We start from the raw sequence: 17,937 nt of genomic DNA, 5'->3' as shown, positions 1-17,937 counted from the left end.
GTGCAGCGTGCTGTTTTCAGCAAGGCCAGAAAGCTGTGTTCTGTTTTGCAATGCATTCCCTATAATCTCCTAACCCAGTACATAGCTATTTGATTTCCCATAGGAATGGACCAAATTGGTGAATGGGAGTGGAAGATACAGACTTCCAGTTATGGAATAAAGGGCACAGCATAGGAAATGTAGTCAATGATAGTGCAACAGCATTATATGATGAATGGTAGCTACACTTGTAGTGAGCTTAACATAATGTATAGACAAGTCAAATCACTATGTTGTATACCTGGAACTAACATAACATTATGTGTCAAATATACACAAATATTTTTTTGAAAGAAATAACATTAAGGCCTCATATTACATGTGTTTGGACATCTGGGAAAAGCCAGGGGAATCTCAAATGATGGCAAACCACAAGTTCCCCTTCTCATCCTGTTCCTGCAAGTACCATATTCAAATAACTAATCATAGGGACCAAGCCCAGTTCCTGCTTATCCCTGAATTGGGGGTTTCTTTTCAAACAGGCCAATCACACCCTCCTCTTGTGTGAAATCCTCCTGTGGGAAATCTAATTCCCCTGTGGGAAATGGGGGTTTCACCACTCTTAGGGATTACACTATAGTCTCTACTTGTTCACTCTGTTCCCATATGAAATCCCCATGGGGCATATGGTGCTCCCTTCTAGGCTATGAGTATACCTGACTAATACACTACTGTTGATTTATCTGTCTAGTGTTGGGAAGCTTTTGTTGGCTATCACCATAACTCTAGGTTAAGAATCTCTTCACCAATGAGAAGGAGAGGTGATCAAAACACATGGCTAGGAATTTTTCCCAATGTATAATTGCAAATAAAAGTAAAGATTTATATACAAGGATGTCCATTTAAGCATTGTTTTCATTACCAATAATCTGAAAACCACCTAATTTTCATCATTAGATAATTCTAAATCAGAGTTTCTATTGTGTATATGACATATACCATATGGTCTTTATCCATTCATCTATCAATGGACACTAAGATTACTTTCCTAATTTGACCATTGTAAATGATACTGCAATAAAAATAGAGGTGCATATATCTTTTGGGATTAGTGTTTCTATATTCTTTGGGTAAATACTCAGTAGTAGAATTACAGAATCACACAAATATAATTCTATTTTTAATTTTTTGAAAAGCTTCCATATTTTCCACAGGGACTGTAACAGTTTGTATTCCCACTGACAGTGCATGAGGGTTCTATGAACTCCTCATCCTCATCAATACTTGTTGGGTTTTGTGTTTTTGGTGTTAGCCATTTTGACAAGTGTGAGGTGATGTCTCACTGTGGGTTTTTGATTTGCATTTTCCTGCTGATGAGTGATGTTGTGCATCTTTTCATGTGTCTGTTAGTCATCTGTATGACTTCTTTGGGGAAATGCCTGTTCCTGTCCTCTGCCCATTTTTAAAGTGGATTATTTGGGAGTTTTTTTTGGTGTTGAGTTGTTTAAGTTCTTTATACATTCTGGATGCTAACCCTTTTTTTTTTAATATGCCATATACAAATATCTTTGTCCATTTAGTAGGTTGTCTTATTTCTGTTGCTTCTTTTCTTTGCTATGCAGAAGCTTTTTATTTTGATGTGGTCCGTGGAACACAATTTGGCAATTAAATCAAAGATTGAAGTCATGTATCTGTAAGTGATGGTATAGAAATAGTTGCAAGATATACTTAAGTAAAAGATTTTAAATTTACAGTATCATTGCTTTATTTTTGGAGGTATAAGTGTGCATGCATTTTTATTTTGGAAAGCTACTCTGGAAATACTGATAGTAGTTGCCTTGATGTTTAGATTAGGAATTTGTAAATAAGGAAGGGAAAGAGACTATAGCTTATTTTATACATTTCTGATAGTTTGGGCTATTTTTCTTATTAAGTGTATTATTAACTAATTTTTATAATGAAAATGAAACTAGAAGGGAATGATTTCTGCTACTAATGAGCTCATTTTCAGGTATAAAGAAATAGAATTTCAGAAAACAAGTTTGAAATCTCAACCACACAGGCTAGTGTCTGGACTGAAGATTGAAATAGGGCAGGATAGTGCACAGAATATGGAACACTGGAGTAAACTGAGGGAAGTGTTAATTGGATTAATTTTTTAAATAGTTCTCATTTTAAAGGGGTTTCTTCTGAATACAAATAAATAGTTTAGTTCTACACTTAACTAAGATACATACTTAAAACAGTACACTGTGCTTCCCAACATCAGAGTTTTGTCATCTCATTGTATTTTTAAAAGAAAAGCAAAGAACTAAATTCCTAGAAATGTTATGAAGTTGGTGAAGAGGCCAGGAGGTTTCTAAATATTGTGTCAGTTGTTTAGGCTGTAGGTTTCTCTCTAAGTAAAAGTGGCTTAGAGCTCAAGTGAAAAATAAAACTGATTTTAACTTGGGGGCAGAATGTACCTTATCATTTGTGTCCACCTTCTTATTGTTCTCTAAATCAATATTTATATTTTTAATGTCAAATTATTTTGATAACATTATTTTCTTGGATAAGATGCTCTTAAGAAACTTTAAAAACTGTTCTTCCCCCATAAGCTTCTACTTAATAGGCATTGTCATATAGCTTGCCTTACATTGCTAATGTTGACACCCCACTACATTTCTAACAAATCAAGCAGGTTATGTTTAGTTCAATGTAAGGGATGAATCAGCCTCAGGTATCTTCTAAATGAATTACAAATTAATTGGCTGGGTATCTTCAGTGTTCTCTTCATTATTCCTTCTATTCTGACAGTAATGTAGGCTGAATTGCACTGGAGAACTTGATGCAGTGGAAATATATAAGAACATTTATGCTGGCTATTATGGTGGATTATTTGAATCTACCTAGAACCTTACTACCATTTATTTTGCTTTCGATTTTATTTTAGCTACAAAACTATTGACGATCAATATACAATGGGAACCTAATGAGCTGTTTTTGTTGTAAATAAATAAGCCACACTGACTTGCACTTGATTAAAAACTCTTGTATGGCATATTTTGATCTATTTATTAGGACCATGTAATGTAGAACTAGTATTTATAATAGATGTTACTCATCAAAACTTTTTAACTAGAGGAAGAATAAATTTATCATTTATCTGTGTTGAATGATTAACATATACACAGAACAACTCTACTATATTGCTTGTGAATAGACACATTAATTATACAATATAATTTCACTCATTTGGTAGTAAAAAACAAATTCATATATTGCTTTCCCTCCTGATTTTTTTAACTTTTTAAAATTAAAAAAAAATTAAATTTTTGAAATTTATATTAGTTTATTGTCAAATTGGATTCCATATAACATGTAGTGCTTCTCCCCACAAGTGCCCCAACCATGACCAATACCTCCTTTCCTCCTTTCCCTCCCCACTCGGTCCTCGGTTCATTTTCAGTATTCAATAATCTCTCATGATTTGCGTCCCTCTCTCTCCCCAACTTACTTTCCCCTTCCCCTCCCTATGGCCCTCTGTTAGGTTTCTTCTGATAAACTTTTGAGTGCAAACATATGTTATCTGTCCTTCTCTGCCTGACTTATTTCGCTTAGCATGACACCCTCGAGGTCCATCCACTTTGCTACAAATGGCCAGATTGCATTCTTTCTCATTGCCATGTAATACTCCATTGTATATATATACCACTTCTTCTTGATCCACTCATCAGGTGATAGACATTTAGGCTCTTTCCATTTTGGCTATTGTAGAAAGTGCTGCTATGAACATTGGTATACATGTGCTCCTATGAATGAGCACTTCTGTATCCCTTGGGTAAATCCCTAGCAGTACTATTGCTGACTCATAGAGGAGTTCTATCTATAGTTTTTTGAGGAACCTCCATACTGTTTTCCAGAGCGGCTGCACCAGTTTACATTCCCACCAACAGTGTAGGAGCATCCCTGTTTCTCCACATCCTCACCAGCATGTGTAGTCTTTTGATTTATTCTTTTTAGCCACTCTGATTGGCGTGAGGTGGAATCTCATTGTGGTTTTGATTTGTACTTCCCTGATGAAGAGTGATGCTAAACATCGTTTCATGTGCCTGTAGGCCATCTAGATGTCCTCTTTGGAGAAGTGTCTGTTTATGTCTTCTGCCCATCTCCTCACTGGATTATTCATTTTTTGAGTGTGGAGTTTGGTGAGTTCCTTGTAGATTTTGGATACTAGCCCTTTATCTGATATGTCATTTGCAGCTATCTTTCCCATTCCGTTGGTTACCTATTAGTTTTCTTCATAGATTCCTTTGAAGTGCAGAAGCCTTTTATCTTGATGAGGTCCCAATAGTTCATTTTTGCTTTCATTTCCCTTGCCTTTGGGGATGTGTCCAGAAGGATACTGCTGTGGTGGAGGACAAGGAGGCTGTTTCTTTCTTTCTCCTTGAGGGTTTTGATGGTTTCCTGTCTCACATTCAGGTCCATCATCCATTTTGAGTTTATTTTCGTGTATGGTGTAAGAAAGTGATCTAGTTTCATTCTTCTGCATGTGCTTCTCCAGTTCTCCCAGCACCACCTACAAAAGAGGCAGTCTTTTTTCCATCAGATACTGTTTCCTGCTTTGTCAAATATTAATTGGCCATACATTTGTGGACCCAGTTCTGGGTTCTCTATTCTATTCCATTGGTCTATATGTCTCTTTTGTGCCAATACCAAACTGTGTTGATAATGACAGCTTTGTAGTAGAGGCTAAAGTCTGGGATTGTGATGCCTCCTGTTTTGGTTTTCTTCTTCAATATTACTTTGGCTATTTGGGGACATTTGTGTTTCCATACAAATTTTAGGATAGCTTGTCCTAGCTTTGAGAAGAACACTGGTGCCATTTTGATGGGGATTGCATTGAATGTGTAGATTGGTTTGGGTAGTAATGACATTTTCACAATGTTTACTCTACTGATCCATGAGCATGGAATGTTTTTCCATTCCTTGGTGTCTTCTTCAATTTCATTCATAACTTTTCAATAGTTTTCATCATATATGTCTTTTACATTCTTGGTAGGTTTATTCCTAGGTATTTTATGTCTTTTTGTGTAACTGTGAATGGGATCAGTTTCTGGATTTCTTTTTCTGCTGCTTCATTATTGGTGTATAGGAATGCAACCGATTTCTGTACATTGATTTTGTACCCTGCAACTTTACTGAGTTCATTGAACAGATCTAGAAGGCTTCTGGTGGAGTTGGTCAGGTTTTCCATGTAGAGTATCATGTCATCTGCAAACAGTGAAAGTTTGACTTCTTCTTTGCCAATTCTCATGGCTTTTATTTTCTTTTGTTTTCTGAATGCTGATGCTAAGACTTCCTAGCACTATGTTAAACAACAGTGCTGAGAGTGGACACCCCGTTGTGTTCCTGATCTCAGGGGGAAATCTCATACCATTGAAAATGATATTATCTGTGGGGTTTTCATTAATTGCTTTTAACGTGTTTAAGTAAGTTCTTTCTATTCTCACTTTCTCAAGGGTTTGTATTAAGAAAGGGTGCTGTATTTTGTCAAATGCTTTTTCTGCATCTATTGACAGGATCATATGGTTTTTGTGCTTTCTTTTGTTAATGTGATGTATCAGATTGTTGGATTTGTGAATATTGAACGAGCCCTGTAAGCCAGGAATGAATCCCACTTGATCATGATGGATAAATTTTTTATATGCTGTTGAATTCGATTTGCTAGTATCTTGTTGAGTATTTTTGCATCTGTATTCATTAAGGATATTGGTCTGTAGTTCTCTTTCTTTGCTGGGTCTCTCGCTGGTTTGGGTATCAAGGCAATGCTGGCTTCATAGAACAAGTTTGGATGTTTTCCTTCTATTTCTATTTTTTGGAATAGTTTGAGAAGAATGGGTATTAGGTCTGCTTTAAATGTCTGGTAGAATTCCCATGGGAAGCCATCTGGCCCTGGGTTCTTATTCATTGGGAGATTTTTGATAATGGATTTGATGTCTTCACTGGTTATTGGTCTATTTATGCTTTCTGTGTCTTATCGTTTGAATTTTGTTAGTACATGTATGTTTAGGAATTTGTCCATTTCTTCTAGGTTGTCCAGTTTGTTGGCATATAGTTTTTCATAGTAAACTCTAATGACTGCTGTATTTCTAAGGGATTAGTTGTAATAGATCCATTTTTATTCATGATTTTGTCTATTTGAGTGCTCTCTCTTTTCTTTCTGAGGAGCCTGACTAGAGGTTTATTGATTTTGTTTCTTTTTGCAAAGAACCAACTCTTGGTTTCATTGATCTGTGCAACAGTTTTTTTGGAGGGGGGATTCTATGTTGTTTATTTCTGCCCTGATCTTTATTATTTATTTTCTTCTGCTCGGTTTGGGGTGCTCTTGCTGTTCCCCTTCTAGTTCCAGTAGGTGCTCTGTTAGGTTTTGAATTTGCGCTTTTTCTAGTTTGTTGAAATTGGCCTGGATTGCTATATACTTTCCTCTTAGGACTGCCTTTGCTGTGTCCCAGGTGGTATGGATTGTTATATTTTTGTTTTCATTTGTATCTATGTATTTTGTAATTTCCTCTCTAATTGCCTGAATAGCCCAATCATTCTTTTGTAGGGTAGTTTTTAACCTCTACATTTTTGGAGGTATTCCAGACTTTTTCCTGTGGTTTATTTCACGTTCCATAGCATTGGCATCTGAAAGTGTGCATGGTATGATAACAAGTCATTTAATTTTAGGTAGGGCTGCTTTATGCCCAAGTAGGTGATCTATCTTGGAGTATGTGCTATGTGCACTTGAAAAGAAGGTGAATTTCCTAACTCCAGGATTCAGAGTTCTAAATATATCTATCAGTTCCATCTGTTCCAATGTGTTGTTCAGGTTCATTTTTTCTTTAGTGATTGTCTGTTTGTTTGACCTATACATTGCTTTCTGTGGAGTATTACTGTTCCCTGTCATTAGCACATTCTTATCAATAAAATTTTTTCTGTCTGTGATTGTTTTATATATTTGTGTGTGCCCGAATTTGGTGCATAGATGTTTATAATTGCTACTCTTCCTGTTGGAGAGACCCTGTAATTATTATGTAATGTCTTTCTTCATGTTTTGTTACTGCCTTTACTTTAAAGTTCCATTTGTGTGATATAGGTATGGATACTCCGGCTTTCTTTTGGCTTCCATTTGCATGATAGATATTTCTCCATCCCTTTACTTTCAACCTGAAGGTGTCTCCCGGTCAAAAATGAGTCTCCTGTAGACAGCAAATAGATGGGTTTTGTTTTTTTATCCATTCTGCTACCCTGTGTCGTTTGGTTGGAGCTTTCAGTCCATTTACATTTAATGTTATTATTGTAACATGTGGGTTTAGATTCATTGCGTTCACTGTAGAGTTCATGTTTGTTGTGGTGTCTCTGATACCTTGTATTCTTTACAACATTTCCATCATAGAGTGCCTCTTAGGATTTCTTGTATGGCTGGTTTGGTGTTCATGAATTTTCTCAGTTTTTTTTTTTTTTATTTGGGAACACCTTTATCTCTACTTCTATTTTGAATGACAGGCTTGCTGGATAAAGGATTCTTGGCTGCATGTTTTTTCTATTCATCACATTGAAAATTTCCTGCCGTTCCTCCCTGGCCTGCCAAGTTTCATTGGATAGGTCTGTAACTCTGATAGGTTTACCTTTGTATGTTATGGCCCTTTTCTCCTAGCTGCTTTCAGAATTCTCTATCTTTATATTTTGCCAGTTTCACTATGATATGTCGTGCTGAAGGTCAATTCAAATTACATCTTAAGGGGATTCTTTGTGCCTCTTGAATTTGAATGTCTATTTCTTTCCCCAGATTCCGGAAATTCTGTTATAATTTGGTCTCATACCCCTTCAGGACCTCTCTCTCTTTCTTCCTCTTTAGGAATTCCTTTGATAGGGATGTTGTTCCAGTTGATTGTATCACTCAGGTCTCAAACTCTCTCTGCTGCTCCTGGATCAATTTCTCTCTTTTTTTCTTGGCTTCCTCTTTTGTTCTGTGTCTTCTAATTCACCTATTCTTCTCTCTGCCTCCTCAATCCGTGAGGTGGCCACCTGTTTTTTTATTATTCACCTCATTTATATCTTATTATAACTGTTTACTGCTATTTTGAAAGTCCCTAGTCATTTTATCAGTAGCTTCTCTGATGGTTTTTTTCAAGCCCAGTGATTAAGTTTCTGACAATTGTTCTAAATTCTTGTTCAATTATGTTGTTTCAATCGTTTTTTAGAACTTCTGTTGCTGTGACTTCTTCCTGGAGTTTTTTTTTTTAGGGGAGATTTCTTTAGTTTTGTCATTTTGACTAGTTTTTTGTCTCTTGTCAGTTTTAAAAGCTCATTGTGCACTGTGCACCTATTAGTATTGCTCTGTTAAAAGCAGCTTATTGACTGTCCAGGGCCTGTCGTTTTAGGAAATATTCTTTTAGTGGTGTCTCTTAGTTTCCCTTGTTGTGCCTTTGATTATTTTTTTTTCCCTACTCCGAGATATTTGGGACTCTCTGTCATGTGTACTTTGGCTTGTTTCTTGGGGTATTCCTGAAAAGGAAAACAGACAGTCAAACACATGGAACAGAAGCACACAAATGCACAGACAAATCAATAAAATAAAAAAAACAATAAAACAAAACAAATTAAAAGGGGGAAAGGAAGAAAGAAAAGGAAGGGAGAAGAAAAGAAGAGAATTAAAAAATAACGGTGGGCAGACACAACAAAGGACAATGGACAGTCTAAAAGTGTATAAGCAGTTAAGGGGATTGATAAGTATGAGATAAGGGAGAATATATCCGATGGAAAGGGGAAAAAATAGGGAGAAAGGAGAAAAGAAAATAAAGAGTAAAAATTAAAAAAAATAAAAGAGTAGAAAAGTTAATAATAAAAAATAAGTACAAAAAAAAGCAGCAGCTCCCCCCAGCAGATCGGTGTTGTTTGGTGTAGGTAGGTCTCAGGGCCTGCTCCAGAGGCCCCTCCTTGGTGGTTGTGGAGAGTACAATGGCAGCACCCCAAGCTCTGCTGGAAGTAAGCACTACAAGTCACTCTTTTGAGTCCAATATCCTTGTGCCACGACTGACCCAAGCTGTATTTTCCAGATCTGCCTTGCTTCAAAATCCTAGTCCATGCACTTTTATGCTACCACAGATGAGATGTACTTGCTTTGGCGGCTGGCTTCTTAGCTGGGATCTCTTAGAGGGAGGGAGCAGTTTCTCTTGGTGCTGGCTGGGATTTGTGCTGCTGCTGTTGTAGGTAAGGTGTCCTACAGGAGGCGAAGTGCCTGTCCCCACAGCAGCCACAGCTGCTACCCCCTCCAACTCCCAGCTTGGATCGTGTAGAGGGGGGAACAGTTTCTCTTGGCACAGGTCAGGGTTCGTGCTGCCACTGACTGAGGTGGGGTGCGCTGCCGGAAATGAGGTGCATGCTCCCTCAGCCACAGCCTCAGTGTGTGCCCCCACCACAGCCACTGCTGCTGCAGCCACCAACTCCCTGCTAGCATTGCGCAGGGGTGGGGGCTGTTTTTTTCCTTGTGCCACCAGGATTCGGGATTCACACTGCCCAGCAGTTATATATGGTGTGAGAGTTTTTCTTTCTGTGCCAGGTTAAACCTTCTTTATCTCTTTTCTAGAGACAGTACTATGAGCGTATTCAGTTTCTCTTTCTCTTCCCTTTGTCTCTCAGGGGCTCTGTGAGCTTTCACTGTGTTGGGCTAGGGCTCCCACCTCCCCTGTCCCTCTCAGGCTGGCCCGTTTTCCAATCTCCCCAGTTTGCACTCATTCACTCAAGCATGTTTGAGGTTGTCTTCTTTCTGGAGTCTGTATTTTCTCTTTCCACTCTTGCAGATAAGAGTGATGTCCTTCTCAGTTTGATAGATGGGGCAGACGAAGTTTACAGAGCTCCCTTCTCCACCATCTTGGCTCCTCCCTGTTATTTTTTTAAATGTATGTAGTGTGAATGTGAATATGTTTATCATAGAGAAAATGCCTGAAAAATATATATTATAATATTAAAAAGTGCTATTTCCAGAATTGTAGATTAAATTCTCTCTTTATAAAAATTATCTTTATTTCCTACAATGAAAATACAATGTATTATTTATGTGATTGCAATAATTTAAAATCAATACTGCTTATTTGCTGGTGCACTTGGCTTTTTTTTTTTGAACTGGTGAAGTTTTTATTAAATCCACATAAGTAAAAACCATATTGTGAAGGGCTGGGGGATGGGGCCACCAAGAAGTAGGAGCCAGGCCACCAGATGGGGACATGGGAAGAGGGAATTTGATAGGACAGAGAACAGAGCCATGTTGCGTTGGCCTGAGCGGCCACAGCCTCAGGGGCCATCACCAGGACCACTGGCAGTTGGCAGAGAATGCAACTCTTGATCTCAGGGTTTTGAATTCAAGTTCCAACATTGGGTGTGAAGCCTACTGTCAAAAACGGTAAAAATACCGTGGAAATATATGGTATCTGTCCTTCTCCACCTAACTTATTTCACTTAGTATTGAATACCGAAAATGAACCTAGGGTTGAAGGGGGAGCGAGAGGGGGAAGGAAGGTAGTGGTAATGGAGGAGGGCACTTGTGGGGAGGAGCAGTGGGTGTTATATGGAAACCGATTTGACAATAAACTATTAAAAATAAAAATAAAAAAATAAAAAACCGTAAAAATAAAAACTAAAAACATGTTTTAAAAATGCTATTTAATTGCTAATAGTTAAATTTATTTTTACTTACTTTATTCTAACACACTTTCATGTTATGTGAATATCATGAAAAGACCCATTTCAGAATGGGGGACACATATTAAGAACTGTAAAATTAATTTAGTTAGTGTTATGTGTTGAAAGTAGCCTATCATAGATAACCCTGATGATTCTCTCTATAATACTCTTTCCTTTTATTGTTGTAATTATTTCAAATCTGATTTACAGCTCCAAGACCGCACTCAGTTCAGTGACCGAGACCTAACCACCCTTAAGAAGTACTGGGACAATGGTATGACCAGTCTTGGTTCTGTGTGTAGAGAGAAAATTGAAGCAGTTGCAACTGAATTAAATGTTGACTGTGAAATAGTTCGGGTAAGACTTTTTCAATAATTTTCATCTTGTGATTGAAGATTATCAAAAAAGAAAACTCTATAAAAATTCATGAGATGCTATAAACAGGAACATTAATAAAGTGAAAAAGATAATCCATAGAATGGTCAGAAATATTTTCAAATTATATATCTGATAAGAGTTTGTATTCAGAGAATGTAAAGAGTTCATAAATTCACAAGAATTCAATAAAAAGGCAAGTAATGCAATTGAAAATGGGCCAAGAATTTGAATATACATTTTATCCAAAGAAAATATGCAAATAACCAATAAACACACAAAAAGATGTTCAAAATCATTTGTCATTATGGATATCAAAACCATAATGAGGTATCACATAACAGCCAAAGTGATTATAATAATAGAATAGATAAATAATAACAAGTTTTGACCAGGATGTGAATAAATTAGAACCTTTGTACACTTCTGCTGAAAATGTAAAATGTTTTAGCCGTGTTGGAAAACAGTTCTTAAATTTTTAACAGAGTTATCATATGACACAGCAATTTCACTCTTAGCTATGAAATGAAATGTATGTATGCTCAAAAACTTATATATGCTCATTTGTTTTGTTTCTTAAATTCCACATGTGAATGAAATCATATGGTATTCCTTGCTCTCTGATTGGCTTATTTCACTTAGCATAATGGTCTCCAGATCCATTCACATCCTTCCAAATGATAACATTGCATTCTTTTTTATGGGTAAGTAATATTCCATAGTATATATATATACCACTTTTTCTTTATCCATTCAACAGTCAATGGACATTTCTGCTGTTTCCATAATTTGGCTATTATGGATAATGCTGTTATAAACATTGAGGTGCACGTATCCCTTCAAATTAGTATTTTTTTATTCTATAGTTAAATACCTTATGGTGCGATTCCTGGATTATACGGTAGTTCTATTTTTTACTTTTTGAGGAAACTCCATATTGTTTTCCACAGTGGCTGCATTAGTTGACATTCCATAAACAGTGCAAGAAGGTTCCCATTTCTTCACATTCTCACCAATACCTGTTGTTTCTTGTGTTGTAAATTTTAGCCATTTTGACAAATGTGAGGTGATATCTCATTGTATTTTTGATTTGTATTTCTCTAATGATTAGTGATGGTGAGCATCTTTTCATGTCTGTTGGTCATCTGTATGTCTTCTTTGAAAAAAATGTCTGTTCTTGTCTTCTGTTCATTTTTTATTTGGAGTATTCATCTTTTGGGTATTGAGTTTTATAAATTCTTTATATTTTTTGGATAATAATCCTTTATCAGATATGTCATTTGCCAGTATCTTCCCCCATTCTGTAGGTTGCCTTTTAGTTTTGTTGATTGTTTTATTCCCTGTGAAAAAGCTTTTTATTTTATTGAAACAAATGGGCACAGGGGAAGAAAGACAGAGAAACCAAGAAACAGACTGTTAACTATAGAGAATAAATTGATGGTTATGAGGGAAGTGGTGATTGAGAGGGATGGAATAAATAGGTATTGGTGATTAAGGAGTTAACTTGTTGTGAGGAGTACAGAGTGTTGTCTGTAAGTGTTGAAACACTGAATTATACACCTGAAACTAAGAGTATGTTGTATGTTAACTTATTACAATTTAAATAAAAACTTAAAAAAAACTTAAACATGGATATTCATAACATATTGTTCATAATAGCTAAAAAGTGAGAAAAAAATGAAATGTCCATGAAGTGAATGCATAAAGAAAATGTGATATAGAATATAATGGAATATTATATAGGTATATAAAGTATTTAAATATTGAAACATGCTACAAAATAGATGATTCTTGAAAACATGAAGGTAAGTGAAATAAACCAGTCACTAAAGACTACATATTTTATGATTCCATTTATATGAAATATCCAGAATAGGCACATCCATCGAAATGAAAAGTAGTATCAGTAATTGCCAGTAAATTGAGATAAGGAGGAATGAAAAATAATTGCTAATGAATATAGGGTTCTTTTTGACATGCTGAAAGTATTCTGGAATTAGGGTGATTGTTGCACAACTTTGTGTATATATTTAGCAAACTTTTTCACTGTATACATGAAATGAGTGAATTGTATGGTATGTTAAATATAACTCAGTAACACTGCTTAAAACATCACATGAGGTAATATGAAATAGACCTCACATATTATGTAATGAATGTTTGATTGAAAAATTATATTGACCGGTCATGGGTACAGTAGTTTATGTTCAATCTGAAAAAATGTGGATATAAGATTTAAATAGTAGTAGTATGTTTATAATTGTTTAATGATCACCTAAGGGGGGGAAAAACTGATTATAGCATTTCTTGATTTATGTGGTTAAAGAATCCCACCATGGCCAACTTCATGGGTCATTCAATATGGAATTCAGAAGAGATGCTAACAGTTGGCTTTTTCAAGGAAGTATGAGTAAGCTTCAGCTCACACTGGAAATTTTTCCCAGAAGATCAAGAAGAAAGAGCTATTAAAGAACAAATTACAAGATGTAGATTTTTTTTCTAAAGGAAAAACTAAAGTATTTCATATACATAGATGAAGAAGAAGGGAATATAGGGAGAAACCATGAAGCAAAGATTTTGAAAAATAATTGCTATTCTTAAAATAAATACTATCTTGTTTAGAACCTTGCTTTTTGTTTTGTTAGGATCCAGGTGGAAAATCAAATTAAATCCTTCATGTACTGGGTATGCTATATTATGTATACTAACAAAGAAATAGAAATGCATTAGGCACTTTTTCATAATTTTAAGGAGTTTGGAGTCTAGCAAGAGGTATAACACAAGAATACAAATGATTGAAGAGGAATTGGAGTGGGATAATGGTATGAGAAGCCTAAATGCCAAGAATAAGGGACTTCAGAACATGTGGTTTTGTTCTTACCATTTTTATGTATGCATAAAAGTTATGCATGCACACAGCTTAAGGAGTTGAGTCCTGTTATACTTGCTATAAAACAAACATTCCTTATTATTCCTCTCCTCTTATTTTTTCAATAGTTGTAATCAATCACTTTTTACCTCCACCATGAATAATATGTTTATTAATTAGAATTAGGTTTGACTGTAACAGAAGGACTAAAAATAACAGTAATTCATACAATATATTTTAATTTCATGTACAAGTCCAGGGATATACCACTTAAAATTGGCATGGAAGTTCTGCTCCATGAATTCATCAGAGACTCTGGTACCTTCCACCTTAAATTCTGCCACCTCTATGATGTACCCCTGGATCACAAGGTCCAAAATTATGACACTTATGGTCCAGGAAGCAAGACAGAGAGGGAGTAAAAGAAGAGGCAAGGGGTGTGTACCAGCTATATTTTAAAGAGGATTCCCAGAAACTGTCACAAGACACATTCACTTCTATCCCATTAGCTGAAGATTAGTTCCATCATCATACCTAATTAAAGGAAGCTGAAAATGCAGTTATATTCTGGGCAGCCATATACCCAGCTAAACTTTTTATTATTCTGGAAGAGGAGAAGACAGATGTTGGGAAATACCTAGCAGTCTCTCTTATGTATATTTATATGGGTACTTATTGATTTTTCAATGCTAGGTGTTGTTGATTGATTTTCCACTATGAAATGTTAGAATTTTTCTTCAGCCTTTTTCAAGATCTCTTCAGTGGCTTTTCTACTTACATGCATACTTTTTCTCTTTTTATTCTCCTAGTATATTTATTTCATAATTTTGGTTAGTTTCTTATCTAGTGTTAACATTATTATAACTATGTGTCTTACATATTTGATTTATGTAGTTTGCTATTATATTACATATTAATATATATAGTATAATACATTACACTATTTCTGTATAACATTATTTTGGTTTTGGATTTGTTTTTATTTGTGCTCATTAATAGTTTTGTGGGTTTTTTGTATTTTAGCTTGCTTAATTTTATAGGTACTTACTACAATTTTATTCTGAAACACTTCCCAAGTGCATATCTCTCTTTTCAATCCATTAATACATATTTGTTAGTGTAACAGTTTTATCACCTTGAAGAAAATTTTCCTGTAATCTTCTGCTCTGCTCTAGTCTGAATTGGTAGGTCTTTACCTGGAACAGAGCTATTAGCCTGAGATATCCATTTTTAATTTGGTTATCTATTTGGTATGCTTTCAGTAAGATATCATAAAATTTATTGCCTTGGGGGAGACCCCATTCTGCAAGAAAGAGAAGACAGTGATAGAATATTCCTAAACATACTCTCTCAAAATGAAAGATATAAAAATCTTTCCTCTTAGCACAGTGTTTGCTGGATCCCAAAGAGTTTGAGCCATTGTGTTCTGATTTTTACTTGTCCTCATGTATGTATGTATTTATTTTTTATTTCTTGGTTGTTCCATTCATTGTTTAGTAGCATGTTATTTAGCTTTCATGTATTTGTGTTACTTCCAGATTTTCTTGTGATTGATTTCCAGTTTCAGCTGTTGTGGTTGGAAAAGATGTACGACATGATTTCACTCTTTTTTCATTTGTTGAGTTTTTGTGTGTGTGTTCCCTTATAAATGGTCAGTCCTGGAGAATGTACCATGTGTACTCAAAGAGAATGTGTATGCCACTGTTTTGAGATGGGATGTTCTGAATTCATCTATGAGAGCCATCTGGTCCAATATGTCATTCAGATCCAGTGTTTCATTCTTGATTTTATGTTTGGAATATCAATCCATTGATGCAAGTGGGCTGTCAAAGTCCCCTCTTATTATTGTATTACTACCAATTTCTTCCTCTATCTCTGTAAATAGCTGCTTTCTTTATTTAGGTGTTTCATGTTGGGTGCATAAATATTTACAATTGTTATATCCTTTTGTTGGACTTTTCCCTTATATCATTATGCAATGTTCTTCTTTGTCTCTTGTTACAGTCTTTGTTTTAAAGTCTATTTTTTCTGATATGAGTTTTGATACACCACCTTTTTTTTTTTGCTTCAATTTGCATGGTAAATGTTTTCCCATCCCTTCACTTTTTATGTGCATGTGTCTTTAGTTCTGAAGTGAGTCTCCTTTGGCAGCATATAGATGGGTATTACTTTTTATCCACTCTGTCACGGTATATTTTTTTGAGTGGAGCATTTAGTCTATTTAAGCAGATGTAAAAATTCTCAATAAAATACTAGCAAGTCAAATCCAATAATACTTAAAAGAATCATTCACCATAATAAAGTAGGATTTACTCATGGTTGCAAGAGTGGTTTGATATCTAGGAATAAATCAACATGATACACCACAGTAATAAAAGAAAGGATAAGAACCAAACGATCCTCTTAATATATGCAGGTAAAGCATTTGACAAAGGACAATATCCATTCATGATAAAAATCCTCAACAGAATAGGTTTAGAGGGAACATAACTCAGCATAACAAAGATCACATATGAAAAACCAACAGCTATTATCATTCTCAATGTGGAGTTCATATAATTTCACTCATGTGGAATTTAAGAAACAAAACACATGAACAAACAATGCAAAAAAATATAAAAAAAAACCCAGACCTTTAAATACAGAGAACAAAATAGTTATTGCCAGAGGGCATGTAGCTGAAGGGAGGGGTAAAATATATGGGATCAAGAGTATGTTTATATTATGAGCACTCAGTAATTTATATCATTGTTGAATCATTATATTGTACACATGAAACTAATATAACACTGTTAATTATTACTTCAGTAAAAGAAAAAAAAATGATAGCAATGGAATAATAGCACAGGACTTTAAGAGCCCATTTTCATCAATGGATAGTTAATCCAGACAGAAAATCAATAAAGGGCCTTAAATGATGTAGTAGATCAGATGGACTTTAAAAACACATACAGAACATTTCATTCAAAATCAGCAGAATTCACATTCTTCCCAAGCTCACATGGAACACTTTCCAAGATAGATCACATATTAGGCCACAAATCTCAATCAATATAACATGACTGAAATTTTATTAAGCATCTTTTCTTACCACAACAGCATGAAACTAGAAATCAATTACAAGAAGAAAATAGCATCATAGATTTCTTAGAGACAAATGAAAACAAAAAAATGACTTACCAGAATCTATGGGATACAGCAAATGTGGTTCTGAAAGGGAAGTTCATAGTACTACAAGCTATGAAACAAGATAAACCTCAAATAAACAATTTAACTATAGAACTAAAGTAATGAGAAATATAAAGAAACAAAACTCAAAGTTAGTAGAAGGAAGGAAATAATAAGGTTTAGAGTAAAAATAAATTAAATAGAGTTAAAGTGAAAGAGAAAAGATCAATGAAACCAAGGGCTGTTTCTTTAAAAAGATAAACACAGTTCACAAGTCTTTAGCTAATTTCACCAAGAAAAAAGAGAGCTCAAATAAAAACAGAAAAGCGAAATTGCAATGGATACCATAGAAATACAAGAGTTCATAAGAGCTTATTATAAATGCTATGCAACAACACATTAGACAACCCAGAATAAATAGATAATTCCTGGAAACACAATATTCCAAGATTGAATCATGAAGAATAGGAAATCTGAGTCGACTGATTATTAGTGAGGAGAATGATTCAATAATCAAAAACCTCTAAGCAAACAAAAGTTCAGGGCGTGATAATGTGGCTGGTAAGTTCTACCAAATGTTCAAGGATGATTTAATACTTATCCACAAAATCTTCCAGAAATTGAAGAGAGGAAAAGCTCCCAAACTCATTTAAGGATGCCAACAATATTCTGAGACCCAAACCAGATAAGGACACTACAAAACAAGAAAGTTATAATCCAATATCCCTGATGAACATCGATGCAAATATCCTCAACAAAATATTAGAAAATTGAATTTAACAATACATTAAAAAGACTTTACAACATGATGAAGTCTGATTTATTGCAGGGATACC

The 17,937-nt window shown here is 35.0% G+C and overlaps 1 protein-coding gene across 5 annotated transcripts in view; it reads left to right on the top strand.

Annotated features, from left to right (window-relative positions):
• The window catches only part of HDX (highly divergent homeobox), a 184,689-nt gene that overhangs the window by 103,758 nt on the left and 62,994 nt on the right, over positions 1 to 17,937 (top strand). For all 5 annotated transcript variants that reach the window (XM_029930869.1, XM_029930868.1, XM_029930872.1 and 2 more), the window contains one exon: positions 10,900 to 11,046. In XM_029930869.1, coding sequence (XP_029786729.1) covers positions 10,900 to 11,046 — 147 coding nt within the window. The remainder of the gene's footprint in view (positions 1 to 10,899; positions 11,047 to 17,937) is intronic.

This window comes from Suricata suricatta, chromosome X, assembly GCF_006229205.1.
Source record: "Suricata suricatta isolate VVHF042 chromosome X, meerkat_22Aug2017_6uvM2_HiC, whole genome shotgun sequence".
Lineage (NCBI taxonomy): Eukaryota > Metazoa > Chordata > Mammalia > Carnivora > Herpestidae > Suricata > Suricata suricatta.
This window is presented reverse-complemented; position numbering and strand designations above follow the sequence as displayed.